Source organism: Vicugna pacos, chromosome 19 (assembly GCF_048564905.1).
Source record: "Vicugna pacos chromosome 19, VicPac4, whole genome shotgun sequence".
Lineage (NCBI taxonomy): Eukaryota > Metazoa > Chordata > Mammalia > Artiodactyla > Camelidae > Vicugna > Vicugna pacos.
This window is the reverse complement of record NC_133005.1, coordinates 412,875-427,114: the sequence shown is the minus strand read 5'-3', so window position 1 is coordinate 427,114 and position 14,240 is coordinate 412,875. Positions and strand designations below refer to the sequence as shown.

At 55.8% G+C, this 14,240-nt stretch overlaps 1 protein-coding gene and 1 non-coding gene across 5 annotated transcripts in view; both read right to left on the bottom strand.

The window, feature by feature from the left end:
- Positions 1-2,828: 2,828 nt before the first annotated feature.
- NINL (ninein like) overlaps positions 2,829-14,240 on the bottom strand; it is a 73,501-nt gene continuing 62,089 nt past the window's right edge. For 3 of the 4 annotated variants that reach the window (XM_072943652.1, XM_072943651.1, XM_072943654.1), the window contains 7 exons: positions 12,647-12,751; positions 11,517-11,586; positions 10,265-10,423; positions 9,023-9,136; positions 6,667-6,822; positions 5,541-5,654; positions 2,829-3,740 (listed from right to left, as the gene is read on the bottom strand). In XM_072943652.1, the coding sequence (XP_072799753.1) occupies positions 3,549-3,740; positions 5,541-5,654; positions 6,667-6,822; positions 9,023-9,136; positions 10,265-10,423; positions 11,517-11,586; positions 12,647-12,751 (910 nt within the window). In that variant the 3' untranslated portion in view covers positions 2,829-3,548. The remainder of the gene's footprint in view (positions 3,741-5,540; positions 5,655-6,666; positions 6,823-9,022; positions 9,137-10,264; positions 10,424-11,516; positions 11,587-12,646; positions 12,752-14,240) is intronic. The other variant, XM_072943653.1, reaches the window with a different exon arrangement.
- Positions 9,697-9,835, bottom strand: LOC116278445 (small nucleolar RNA SNORA2/SNORA34 family). Its single transcript, XR_004187766.1, has one exon. It is a non-coding gene; the product is annotated as a small nucleolar RNA SNORA2/SNORA34 family (small nucleolar RNA).

The following is a 14,240-nucleotide window of genomic DNA, read 5'->3' as shown; positions in this document are numbered from 1 at the left end:
ATTCGAGGAAATGCAAGGTGTGACTGACTGACTTTCTGGGAAGGTTGCGGCTGTGGCTGATGCTGGCTTATAGTGTTTGGGAAGAGGCGAACGTGTACGTGTTCATGTATGTGTCTACGCTTTGTCAGTGTTTGCAGTTATCTGTTCCTACGAAAAAAAAATCCAAACATAGTGGCTTTAAAGCCACACCACTTTGGTAACTCTCCCAGTTCTGTGAGTTGACGAGGTTCAGCTGGGAGGCTCTGCAGATCTTGCGTGGGGCCCCTGAGGCGGTCACATTCAGACGGCGGTCTGGCTGGGAGGGCTCAGCTTCCCGTGTCCGAGTGGGGTCTCCACGTGGTTCTCCAGCAAGCGGCTGGGCCTCACATGGCACCTGGGGCCCCTGCGGAGCTGGGAGGTGGATGTGGGAGCTGCTGGTTTTCTGAACGGCCAGGCCTGGTGCTGTACTCGCACTGTTTCTGCCACAGCCTGTGATTACTGCAGCCAGAGGTGCCCAGGCTCGGGAGGCCCCCAGGGCCAGGCATCGCTTGCTGGTGTCCTTAGGAGAGCTCGCTTTCTTGTCTACCTTTAATAGAAATGTGAGTTTTAAGATAGCATGAATACCTATGGAACCACCTGAGTATGAATCTTTCTGGAGAGAGATGAATTTTTTTTATTTTCCTTAGTTTGTGGTCAAACTTTTTGCTTTTTAAAGTAAATTGTAGTTAATCGTGTTTTTAAAATATTTTATTCTATAAATATTTATTCTATATTTTGCAGTGTATTAAGGTATTTTTTCCTTTTCTGTACACAGGTCATTCCTAATATGTATCTGTTTTCCCTTTTTTCTCTTGGTCGTATAGCTAAAAAAGGTTATCTGTAACGAAGATGTATTAATCTTTTGGGATGTAGAGAATGGAGATGTAGATTTCAGATGATTTATTGCTTTTCACAGTTCATAGCATTTTAGGATGAGCTGAATTTATTGTTTTATAACTTCACAAAAAAACACTTAACGTTTTCATGTAGTAAAAATGTAACCGCAAGAAGGCAGCCGTCGGCAAGCCCAGGACAGAGGCCTCAGAAAAACAAACTTGCCAACACTGTGACCTTGGATTCAGCCTCCAGGATTCCAAGGAAGTGGATTTCTGTTGTGAAGCCACACAGTCTGTTTTGTAGCGGCAGCCTCCGCAGACGAAGAGGCGCCCGCACTTCTGAGAGGGTCTGCTTCCCTGCCGACGGCGCTTGGACAGTTTGCGCCCTTTCGCTGTTACAGACACAGCTGGGTCAGTAGCCTTGTGCATGCGTCGTTCGCTGTACATACAGCTTTGTGTGGGGGAGAATTTTAATTCTGATGGCACAGATGTAGGAATTGTAATTTCTCCTACCACCAGAGATGAAGGAGTCGCTCCCCCCACCCCCTTTGCTCACAGAACGTTTCCAGTTTGGGGCTGTTGCACACATGTTCAAGTCTTTTATGGACACGTATTTCCTTTCCTTTGGGGCAAATAACTAGAAGTAAAATGGATGGGTCATGTTGTAGGTGTGATTTTAACTTAAGAAACTGGCATGCTGCCCCGAGATGGCTGTGCATTTCGTATTCACGTCAGCGCTGTACGAGTTCTAGTTCCTTCGTGTGCTCCACAGGACTTGGCAGGATTACCCTTTCTGATTTTACCCGTTCTAATAGCTGTAAGGTGCTAGCTCACTGAGATTTTAATTTGCATTTCCCTGGTGACCAAGATGTTGAGTATCTTTACATGTGATTATTTGGAATGTATATCTTTATTTGGTGAACATGTCCAGATCTTTGTCCATTTGTTGAAAAATTAGGTTGTTTTCTTGTTGAGTTTCAGGAGTTCTTTATACATTCTGGATGTAAGTTCTTTAGGAGATCACGCTTTGCAAAGGTTTTCTCCCAGTTTGTGGCTTGTCTGTTCTTTTTCTTAACAGAATCTTTTGAAGAGCAGACATTTTAGTTTTGATAAATTTATTCATTTGTTTTATTTATGCTTTTGGTGTCATATCTAAGAAATCTTTTCCCAGTCCAAGGTCACAAAACTTTTTTCCCTTCATCTAGAAGTGTTATAGTTTTAGGTCTTACACTTAAGTCCATGACCCATTTTGAGTCAAGTTTGGTATATGGTGCGAGGTGTTGACCAGGGTCATTCGGTGGGGGCTACATGGGGGATACCTGGCTGCTCCAGTACCTTTTCTTCACAGGACGTGAGTGAGTGGTTTGCCGCGCCGAGCACTGCTATGCGCAGAACAGGCCGTGGGGCCGCGCTTGCCCACCCTGTTCTGCTGCTTGACGGCGGTAGTGACTGTCCTGTTTCCTTCCTCCTACTGATTTTGGGTTTAATTTGCTCCTTTTCTGCTTATTTAAGGTAGAAGCTGAGGTCACTGATTTGAAGCCTTTCTTTTATAGCCCAGTTGTTTAGTGCTATGAATTTTCCCCTAAGTGCTGCTTTTGCTCCACCCTACACATTTTGGTATGTTTTCATTTTCAGTCAGTTTGAAACTTGTTGTAATTTTCTTTGTTTGGTGGGTAATATCCGTTTGCAACTATTTGGGGATTTTCCAGATCTCATTCTAGTCTTGAATCCTAATTTAGAAGAACCCACTTGGTGTTATCCTCTCCAGAATCTGCTCTTCCCTTCCATCCAGTGCTTTAGGGCTGTTCTCATTCAGCCTGTACAGTAAGTGACCGACAGACAGGAGGAGGCACCGCAGCTTCAGGACAGTGGGTAGGGTCTGCACTTCTGTCTAAATCTTGTAGGAGAATGTTTTTCATACATCTAGTTGGTGGGCATATGGCTGTTTAATTAAAAAAATACCTAGAAGTTTAATCAGTTTTAAGAGAAAAGGACTTTATTACAAATACAGTGACTTCATATTACAGTAGCTTCTTATGATAAACCAAATGACCATAATTTATGTATATTTTTGCATATAAAACTATACCTTTTTTTTAAGCATATAATACACTTTCCAGTGTGACGACCTGTCACTGAGGATAAGATTGCATCCACAACAGACACCACCCTCCCTGAGTCCTCAGCCCTAAACTCCGCACTGTCCGCACCTCCCCCGGGGAGCAGGCCCTGAGGAAAGGCCTTCCCCTCCTCCACTCCCACTGCCCTTCTGGAGCCTCCATGGAGCCGCCCTCAAGGATGCTGATGGCTGAAGCTGAGCAGTGACGCTCAGACTGCACAGGGCGCTGCCGCTGCCCTCAGTCTCTTTAGCCGGGGTCAGCAGTGTAGCACTGACGTGGCTTCACTGCACCGTCCGCCTTGCTGGGAGCCCACAGTCGGCCTCACTGGGAACAGCAGCATCAGCACTTCTACCTGACGGAGCTGGAAATGGAAATTACCCGTGACCCCTAAAAGCACGTGGTCTCTTCCAGCGTGTTTTCCCCGCATCTGGCCCAGCAGACCTTCGTTGAATGTCTGTGGCAAACGAGGAACCACAGTCCTCACCCGTCCAGGGGTGCACGGCCAGCAAGCCATCAAGGGGCTTACTTTTAAAGGATGTTCCTCCGAAATGACTTCCAGGAGCAAAAGCCGTCCTTACACAGAGAGGGACGCTGACGCCACCTTACTGATGAGTTTGTTGAGCGCTCTAACTTTTTCCTCCAGGAACCGGGTTTTTCTTTCGGCACCCCGTTGCTTCTCTTCAGTGACCTGAAGTGCTTTCATCAGGTGAGCATTTTCCACGTAAAGGTCCTTGAGCAGCAGGTCAGACTTCGTGTTCTTTTCAAACTGGAGAGGGGAGAAAGCCACACCGTACTTGTGAGTCTAGCGCAGAAATGCCATGCGACCAGCTGGCCCCTCCTCATCGTGCACGTTTGTTCAGACCATGGTGTTGGGGTTTTACAGATTGGAAACAAACATGGGATGTAATGACAGTTTTTAGTTATCATAGCGTGAGAGGAAATTCAGAATCTGGTGAACTAGGCCAACTTTGTACGAATTGATTCTACCAAAAAATGAAGACAAAAAGCCCAAGATCCACTGGCCTCAAAAAGGACTGTTCTGGGCAACATAAAACAAGGAAATCATCAGGAGTGCCCAGACATCTTGTCCACGTCTGTGTGCTCTGCAGGCCCATCGCGCCACCCGGATGCACTGAGGCGCGCGAGCCGGTCACCACGCACTCAGCTGCCATGGGGTGTTGGTGATGGGCGTGCAGGGCCACCGAGTCGGGGCGCAGAGGCACGGGCGTCTTGGGCTTTGTGAGTCAGCGCTGAGTCCACCCACCCAACAGGCAGTACTGAGCAGCCCCCTGGCTCGGCACTGCCCTAGCAACCGCCCGGCTCACGGAGACAGACCAGAAACAAGCCCGCATGCAGCACGTGCTGAGAGAATGCCCAGGAGGGGACATGGCGGAGACTGGGTGACAGGTCTGAGGAGGTTGCAGGGGGAGCTGCTGAGGCTGTCCGGTGGAAACAGTCCAGGCAGAGGCTGGCACACGTGCGGTGACAGGAAGGACCAGGCGGCCTGTGGCCGGGCAGGGTGCCAGCGGAGGGGACTAGATCCTACAGAACCTTGAAGGCCACTGTAAAAACTGCCTTTTACTCTGAGCAAGACTGGACGGTTCTGAGCAGAGGATGGCCAGCACCTCCGTCACATTTGAAAAGGACTGCTGCTCCTGAGAGCAGACCAAAGGGGCAAAGAAGGACTAAGTTTAGGACCCAGAAGATGGGGGGTAGGGGTGGTGGGAACGGGCGGGAGGTGGAGGGCTCTGTATGTGTGCTGCAGGCGAAGATGGTCACCCTGTGGGAAGGGGTCACCCTGGGAGGGGGTCCACCATGACGCCAAGGCTTTGCACCTGGGCGGGCAGGCAGGTGAGCACAGACAGCTCTGAAGGTCCCTCTGTGAAGAGGAGCAGAGACCTAGCAGGACCCGGGCTGCAGAGGGAGCGCCAAGGAGGCACTGGGGCCCCGGGGAGGGAGGTGGCACCAGCACGCACTCTTGGCACAAGTCTGGTCCTCCACTGACACAAGCAGGAGCCTCAGCTGAGAGGCGAGGGGAGAGGAGCTGGAGGTCAGAGACAGGAGGAGGGCCCTGCTGAGGGGGACGGCTGGGCTGTGGGTGGCACCTGACGCCCTCCGTGTGCAGCCGTCCATGGGATGTACGCCGGGCTGGGGTTTTGCCAGGTGAGAGGAGGCAGGTGAGGCTGTGCCAAGAGTGGTGGCCGGGGGGTCACTGACAGCCTGGCAGCTGGGAGGGGAGGTGCGGACCCGGAGACAGACAGGGGGCGCCAGTGCCAGCTGGAGAGGGGCCGCACAGGTGGGGGCAGCCCGCAGAGTGGCCTGACTGGGGGCCTGCAGCTCCAGGCGCCTCAGATGGCCACACGTGATGGCTCTGTGACGGGGGGTTTCTGCAGACCCCTGTTTCTCACTCCTGTGGCACCAGAGCTCTTGTTGGATGGTTGTGGCCTCCCCTCCCTCTGGCTCCAGGGGAACGAGAGGTTCTCAAGGGGTCTGTGACTGGAGGCTCTGCCTGGATCGGCCGGGAGACACCCGGGAGCAGGGACGCTTCGGGCCGTGTCGCACTCACCTGCACCTTCAGCTCACTCACTTTCTCCTGCAGGAGCAGCTCCACGTTCCTCAGAATCACCTCCACCTGGGCCCCCCGCTCTTCTGTGGCTCTCAGCTGGTTCTCGTGAGCTTCCTGCATGAGGGGAGGTTTGAGACCAACACTGACATCTGAGGAAGAATCACCTCTGGCTTGCGTACTTTAGAGCGGAAGCTAGCCGGGTGGGCGGGTAAACCCGTCCGGAGCAGAACCGTCAGCAGTGTCTCCCGAGCCCAGAACCGCACTCCTCTGTGGTTCGAGGCGCCAGCAGACTGCTTTGTCCTAGGATTTTCAACCTGTGTGACTCCAGACTGAGCTTCCCCAAACAAGTCAGTCTTCCCAAAGGATTTCTGACTCAGTGTCTTTGTTCCGTCAGTACCTCTCTGTTTAACTGTCTCTGCAGCTTAATGTTTTCACATAGTGAGAAAGGTTCTCAGAACCTGAGCTTACAAACGTCGGATTTCACCCACCTTTCCAGTCTCCTCTACTCTAGTCCCTTCCTGAGGAAGGGCCCCCCAACCCTCCAGGAACTTCTAGGACTGCCAGTGTCCCCAGCCCTTCACTCGGCTTCCCCAGGCCCCAGCTCACTGATGCCTCTGGGGAGTGCTCTGAGGTGGGCTCCTCCGCCCTCAGAATTTTACAGAACCTAGAGCACAGAGGTGAGGTAACTGTGGTGGCAGAGCCAGGACCCCACCCTGCCGTGTGCACTCCGAGCCCCTGTCCGGCTGCATCTAAAGGCATCTAGCGCAGCGCCTGGCACAGTGCTGTCACTTCGCTTGATCTCGGGTCTCCCCCGCCCCCCACCCTTGCTACCTTAAACCCGCTGCAGGGTCCTTGGACTTGTCTGCACTCTCGGGCCACCCAGGCCTGGCCTGGAAGCAGGTTGTGGCCCTAACGTTAACATTCAGCCAGGTGGCCGACTGCAGACATGGCGAGGCCAGAGACGGCGCCTCAACCCCCGCCCACCCCCAGTTCACAGTGAAAACTGGGTCCTCAGGGAGCAGGGGCGCTGTTGGGCACCTTCCCCTTGGCTCCTGGGCAGCTTCTGGCTGAGACCAGAGCTCCAGCCTCACCCTCCCCACCGCTCTCAGGCCCACATCCCACTCACCTGCTGCGTCTCCAGTCGCCTCCCCTCGGCGTGGGGCCGCAGAGCTGCCTGCTGCTCCCTGTCCAGCAGCTGCTGCAGCTCCACCACGTGGCCCCGAGGCACCAGCTGCTGTGAGTGCTCCCGGGCCCGGCGCAGCCTCAGCATGGCTCCGTGCAGCTGCCCGGGGAGAAGGCGCAGCGGTTCGGGGTGGCCACTGAGCGCTCCCCCTACAGCTCCCCAAGACGGGACGGCAAGGAAGGCCCCCTCACTCCTGCGTCCCTGCATCTCCCGCAGAGCCCCTTTGTCTGAACTCTCACAGGCAAACTGCTCAGCTGGCACATCTGGAGCCAGGAAAACACGCCGGACCCTGCCCTTCTCCCTGTTGGGTACTTCACTGGGGTCTAACTCCTTTCACACTGGGACCTACACCAGCCACAGGTGCAGCCTTCCTCTTGGGAGTTTGTGCTCCTGAGACTTCGCTGCAGCTGGGGTCCTGGAGGCAGTGACACAGAGTGGCAGGAGCTTGGGAGCAGGCACCAGCTCCCTGTGGCCAGAAGCTGTAACCAGCCGCACAGAGCCTGGTCACTTCCACTTACTAAGCACCTGGGGGGCCAGGTCTAAACACCACGTGCAGCACATGGACTCCGGAGGCTCCACCCAGAACACACAGAACTGCCCTCAATGTTCTGCCACTGCGTGTCTGAGGGGCCGCCCCAGGCCAGGGGTCCTCCAGGACGGGCCCCCAGAGATGCACCTGCACATGCCGTGTCCAGCAGGGCAGCTACCCTCCTCTCTGGGATGAGAAAACTGGGGAGGGCAGTTCTAAAACACACCTCCACCAAACGTGGCTTCCTCCTATCGCACTTCGGATGGTCACTTGATAGTCACTCTGGCCGGAGCCCAGCCCAGCCCAGGTGCTCATGGCACTGAGTGCTGTGTCAGCCCCGACCCGTCCCAGAAGTGCTCCTTTCTTTGCACGTGCTGCCCAGGCCCCACCACCTTCTACAGCCACCTCTGCTCTGAGGCCGGCCCCCAACCACACACTCCTCCGGGGGAGGCCGCTGTCTGCCCGGCGTGAGGCCTGAACCCACCCAACTCGGTGCCACTCAAGCCCCCTCTTTGTGGACGGAGATGTGCAGGGAGGCTGGGCTCGCACTGGGGAGCCTGCTCCACTGTCACATTAGAGGGCAGAACATCCCGAAAGGGCAGTGGGGCCACCACCACCAGGAAGCCAGGGCCTCCTGTTTCGGTGCTGGGCGTGGCAGCTGGTCTCAGACGGCAGCTCCTCCCGTCCCTTGGGAGGTAGGCCTGGGCCCGCCCTGACTCCAGGGGCCCCTCGCTGCCCTGGAAGCTCCTTACTTCCCTTCTCCATATTTTCCTCCATGTGTGTTTTGGGGGATCCTCTTCCAGATCACCCAGAGAGGAGGAAGCTGACGGCACAGTGGACTGACCGTCCACATCCAGCACTGCCTGCCTGTGACGGGCCGTGCGTCAAGCACGGACACCTCTGGCAGCAGGGGGATCTCGCTCCTCAGCCCCAAAGGGCTCAAACTACTCAGGCAATTTCTCAAGGTCCCTTTCACACTCAAAGTAGAGAAGGGAGCCCCCAGACGCAGAGGCACCCGGGGAAAGGCCTGCTCGCCCTAGCAGGAGGGCGGAGCCCACAGAGCCCAGCCCCGGGGTCCACGCCCACGCTGACCCCTCCATAGCCTGGGCCATCTGGGAAGTGACCTCTCTTGCCAGGCGACCACGACCAAGTCCAGCGGTTGGACCAGGGGCCAGTTGGGGAGCCACGCAGGTTCGAGACCCTCTCCCTGGGCCCTTTCGCTGGGGCAGCGCCCTGGCCCTCCCAGCCCAGCCCACGTCTGAGTCTGCACTGTCACTTCCTTCTCCCCTCCTGCTCAAGCACCCCACTCCCCACCCTCTTCTGTCCCTGCACCTCACGCCGTCAGCACCCGCTGTCCCTCCTCGGCCTGCGTCTGTCCCAGACTGCAAGCTCCCAGCCTCCCTGTCTCTGCACCTGCTGAACCTGGTGAGCGCTGCACAAATGGGGCAGGAGACAGGGCGGGACACCAGCTGGGTGCGCTGCTCGGGGCCTGGGGGGGCCTGGACCTCAGAGGCAACTCGCCTTGTCCCCCAGCTCCTCCATCCGTACAGGGCACCCCCAGAGGCCAGCCATGACCGCCTTCCCTCAGGAGTAAACCAGGCACAGCTGTCCGCCTGGCTCAGCCGAGGTCAGCCTGACCCTGGGCTAGGCCTGACTCGGCCCTGGACTGCTGCCCAGCCAGCCCCACAAGGCCCCGGGCTCCCAAGTCTCGGCCAGGCCATGTCCAAGGCCAGCTGACCCTCGCGGGCCAGGACCCCCGCGCACACCCACCTGATCCCGGCTTTCTTCAAGGGCCTCTCTCAGCTGTGACTGCACCTGTCTCAGGCGCTGGCATTCCCGAGTCACGTGTTCAAGTTGAAGACCAAGTTTTTGGATTTGGTCACCCTGTTTTTAAAAAATCAGTTTCACAAGTCTCAGAGTTACCTTAGCAATGTGATACAAAAGCAAAAATTACGAAATTTACGCCACCCATGATTGCAGCAGCCCAAGGACGCTGTGCTGTCTCGCGTGGCCCTTCCTCTGCGCACACACTTCTGCTGAGTCACGGTAAGCTGCGCTTGCCCTGTTATTTTATTTATCCATTTTTAGTATTTAACAAGCACTTTACTGCGAAAGTAACTTCCTCGATCAAGGACCATGATGCAGATGCACTTTCACCATCCAGTGAACACCTCGGAAACGTCCACGGCCCAGAGGTAAACGTAAGCCTCCAATCTGAATGGAGTCTAAACTGTCCCGCACAGCAGGAGAACATTCAAAGGAAGCTCACAGTTGGTATCATCCTGCTCTTTCTGTGGAAAACCCACAGCAATTTTTTTGGTCGCAATTGGATTTAACAGTATTCCAGTTCTAATGAACAAGGTAAATTGGAGATCTCTAAATTTTACGATCCCAGAATTAATCGGCTCCAAGTAAGTATCAGCCACATCTGTCACCAGTGCCTCAAATGCTTCTTTCTAATGAACTGCCCATTAACATTTCCACAGTTCTGAAAAGGCCAACAGACCATGAAAAAGGCACTTCCTTAGGCTCCTGCTCGAAACCAACAGCTTCAGCAAACCGTTGGCCTTGATTCAGGGCCAGTTCCCTGTGACTCTCAAGCGTGAAACATTGTTCGAAAACATGGTTTTTAACGGCTGCACTGAAACTGGCTGCCTTGCTCAGTGCCACTGACAGCGAAGCTGCCTCCAACGGTCGTGCTGTTGTAAACCCCACAGCCACGAAGGTGCTCCTGCCAGGCCTTCCCACCAAGCTCGGCCAAGTCCCCGATGCTCTTTGTGTGCATTCTGCCAGACTGCCCCCCGGGGAGGTTGCACCAACTTACTCTCCCATCACCAGGATTTAATTCCTTTCTGCTCCTTTTTCTAGATGCCAGGCTTGCAAAAGCTGCTAAAGGCCTCGTATCTTCGGGGCTTGCTTGGTGGGTCCCTCGCTTTACCTCCAAGCACTCAGGTCTGTTTCCAAACTGCTTCAGACCAGCCTGCCCACTCCTCTGCCCCGCCAGCCACGCACCTGCAGCCCCTCCTGGCGCGCTGCCTCTTCCAGTCTCTGCGTCAACAGCTGAATGGTGACGTGATTCTTCTTGTTTTGGGCCTGGTGGGTAGAGGCCTCCTCTCCCAGCTGCAGGACCCTCAGGTTGAGCTGGGACAGTTCATCCTTGCATCTCTGACTCTAGAGCAGAAAGGGTGAGAACACGGATGAAAAGTCGTTTTTCTTTCTGTCCAGCAGCTGACTTCAGATCATCCCAGGGCTTCTCAGCCAGTGGTTCTTGCTTCTGTGGGGACACCTGGCAACGTCTCCAGATATTTTTGGCTGTCACAGCTGGGTGGGCTCGGGGGCTGCTCCTGGCAACCAATGGGTGAGGCACTCAGGGTCCTCCGAGTGAGGGGCCCCGGACCGCCCCAGGAGAAGCAGACACCGTCAACACCCAGCCCCTGCTCTGGAGCACTGGCGTGGTTCTTATTTCTCCCTTTTGTTTCTAACGTTATTTTAAGCAATTTGAGGGAAAACCCCTAGTTAAACCTGAGGCATGTGAATTTCTTCAAATCTCCTGATCAGTGTCATGAAACACATGCTTCGCACCCCGGCTCCAGGGGTCCCGGGGTGGGGGGCGCTGCGAAATCGCCTACTTTGCTGAAATGCTGGTGGTGACCGTGGGGTCACGGCCCTGCGGGCTGACGCCAGCGCCTGTCATTTCCAGCCGTGTGTCGTTCACACATCACAGAAACCACGCCGTCCCGCCTTGGCTTCCTCCCCAGGGAAGCACCCGCCTCCTTCCTTCTATTGACTGGCCCCCCCCGTCCCGCCCCGCCCCAGGAACCCCAGGACCAGGTCGGGAGTGGGAGGTGCTCCCGCCACAGCGGAGCGCCTGGCGGTGTTACTGTCACGTCATCGTGAAGACCAGAGCTGGTTTCCAGTATCGACCCCAGCCCTCCGTCCTTGGAGTCTGATTTCCGTAACAGCAAGAAATGGGATCTTCCTTTCACTCCTGGGACGAACATGTAAGTTACTTTCTTCTAATCCCTCATATTCCAAGCCTCTGCTTGGAAACGTCAGGCCCGCAGGCCCAGGCGGCTGGCACAGAGGGTGCGTCACAGAGGGTGTCCGGCGAGCAGCCTGCCACCCGGGGCCCCCTCCCCCGGCTCCGGCCCACTCTGCTCTTTCAGAAGAAGGTTGTGTGTGTCCTTTTGGTGGTTGAAGATTATTGCAAAATAATGGAGAAGGGAGGGTGGCATCAGCCTCGTGCCAGGTGTCGGGGCTCGACCTGTGTGCTGAGCTCCTCCGCCTCGGAGCAGGCCTTCTCCTTGTCTCTCCGTAAAACCTCGATTTCCTTCCTGTTGAAGAAGCAAAGTCAACAGTATCACTGAGCAGCCAGTTTTTTTTCCCCAGTCTTCACTCACTGTCACCGTGGTGGCTTGGATTTGTACCCTGCTCCTGGACCTGCAGCCACGGCTCTGTCACTGGCCTGGGCTACGGCTGTGTGCGGCTGGTCCAGTCGGGTCCCAGGCCTCAGACCCTGGGGAAGGCTTCCAGAGTGTGAGAACCGACACCCTCCCCGACACCCTCAGCCCCACACGGTACTGACGCCCAGCTGAGTAAGTGAAGAGCACCCCAGCCTTACAGCTGCCGCTGTCTGCTGTCAAAGGGGCCCCCGCAGCAAACTGAGGGGAAAACGGTTTCTGCAGGGAAGGAACCCTTCAGAACGACTGTGATGTGACAGCGACCACCCGTTACCCACCTGCTCCAGGGTCAGCCCGTTAACCACCACCCAGTTTTATCAAATCAGCACTGCGTCCTCAGCATTTTAGAGCTGAGTTCACCTTGAAATTAAAAAAAAAAAAAAGACCAAACCAACCATCCTTGGCTGGGCTCTGAGAATGCAGGCAGAAATCCACCCACAGGCATTCCGCGCCTCCCCCACCACCCACACAAGCCTCTCCTGCCTCAGCGCTTGGGCCCGCACCCCCCCACCCCTGACTCTGACTCACTGAAATCCACACCCCCGGAACGCACCCCAGAGAGAAGGTCAGCTGAAACCATTGTCAGGACAAGAACACACAGGGCCCCTTGCCGGGCAGGCTGCCCCACCCCGACCCCCACACAGAACGGGGCGGGGGGGGCTTCTGCAGAGGAGAAGTGCCTGCACCTGGCGGGCTGGCCAGGCTGCAGCCCACACGCTCCCGAACTCCCGCTTCTGAGACCAGGGGCTCGGGCGGGAAGGTGGCTGCCAACACCTGCAAGGAGGTCCGAGCCCTTGCGCACCGGCCATGGCCGCTTGGAGGGCAGCATGCAGGACACCCGTGAACAAGTCCCCTCCCGACAAACAGGCCTTCGGAGCCTGCTTCACAATGAGCAGGCGCAGCCGGCCTGGGCGGGGCGCTGAGCCGGCCTCACCTCTGTGCCCCTTCTGCCCTTTCTGCGGCTTCCAGCTCTTGCTGGACCCTTCCCCGCTCCTCCTTCAAAAGCGCGTTTTCTTCAGAAAGCTTATTCAACTCGATTCTGCAGGAGAAACGTAAACAAGACAGGAGAGTGGGCACTCCACCCAGGGCTGGTCCCCAGGCAGTCGCAGCCCCTCCCGACGAGGGCCCAGGGCACCCTTTCCTTTCCTTTCCTATATCCTGGGCCAACCTGTGACGGTTTGCACCTCCCAACAACAAGATCTTCCTAGCTTCTACGGTGGTCACACAGTCAACAGCTCGCTGAAGCATTTGGCACTTGGCTCTGTGTCACAGCTGGCCTGCTCCTGCATCTTATACCCTCAGCTGGGATGTGAGTGCACCCACAGCAGGCCCAACACGAGACACTGGGCAGAGTCCTCAGGTCGCTGCGAGGCGGGTTGCCCCCCAGGGACCCTAGCACAGAGCTAAGGTGCCAAGAGTCGGAGTGCCAGCTCCCGGGGTAGAGCGCCCCCACCCTGCACCCAGGGGTCAGCGCAGGAGGAGCCTGGGAAGATGCCCAGGTCAGGTGACAAGGGAGACCTGAAGCCTCGTGGAATCTTCAGCGGGAGAAGCAATTCGGCAGCAGCCGTGGGACTAGGTCTGCCTGGAGCCCTCGATCCTGTGGGTGCTGAGTCTCCAGCACGGTAACCCCACCACCGTGGGACAGACGAAGTCTCGGGGCAGCTCAGAACCCACGCCTGCCGCCCAGGGAACCCACCCCGTCTTGCAGACATCTCTGCCCCTACGAGGTCTCTACTTGGCATTAGCTTATTTAATGTTTTCAATTTAAAAGGAGTCAGAGCCACATGATCTCGTGTTCAGTTTCTGTATTATTCTTACAATACCAAGCGTAAGTATCTCCTTCGTAAGCATATGTGCAACTTCGGGTTTTTTTCTCATGAGGGACTAAAGAGAAAAACGAAGACACAGAAGTCCATGGCATTTTAAAAGCAGCAAAGGGCTTCAAACTGGGGAGTGACACAAATGAGGTCTGTGTTTTGAGCTGTTATTCCGGCTCCAGGATGGAAAACAAACTGTCTCAAGGCAGGTCTGTGTGGGTGTGGGTGGCAGAGGTTCTGCCTCCAGTTTCCTGGACCTCAGGTAAGCTGGCAGAACCCCACCCCGTCTCCCCACACTTACCAAACCACCAGAGCCTGTGTGAAGCTGATCATACAGTGTGTGTCCTCACAGAAGGCAGTGGAGACCTCCCGGGGCCCCCAAACAGAACAAAATCTGGAAGCTGAAACCAAAGCCAGGAGCATTAAGCAACACAGAGATGGGGTCACCCTGAGGCCAGCACCTGCGTCAACACTGCCACCAACAGTGTGGAGAAACCACACTGTGGCCACCTGTGTGGGGCCAGTTCCCTGGGAGAGGTTAATGTGGTCCCAGATTAATAGGCTCCCAACTCTTGGTAAAAGCAAAACACATCCTTTCTGCGGGGAGCAAACTCCTACAGCTCCCAGGATTCCCAGAGACCAACATCATGCAAACGTGAGCTCACAAGCAAAGATCACCACAACATACGTGGAAAAGGACCACCTATGGGA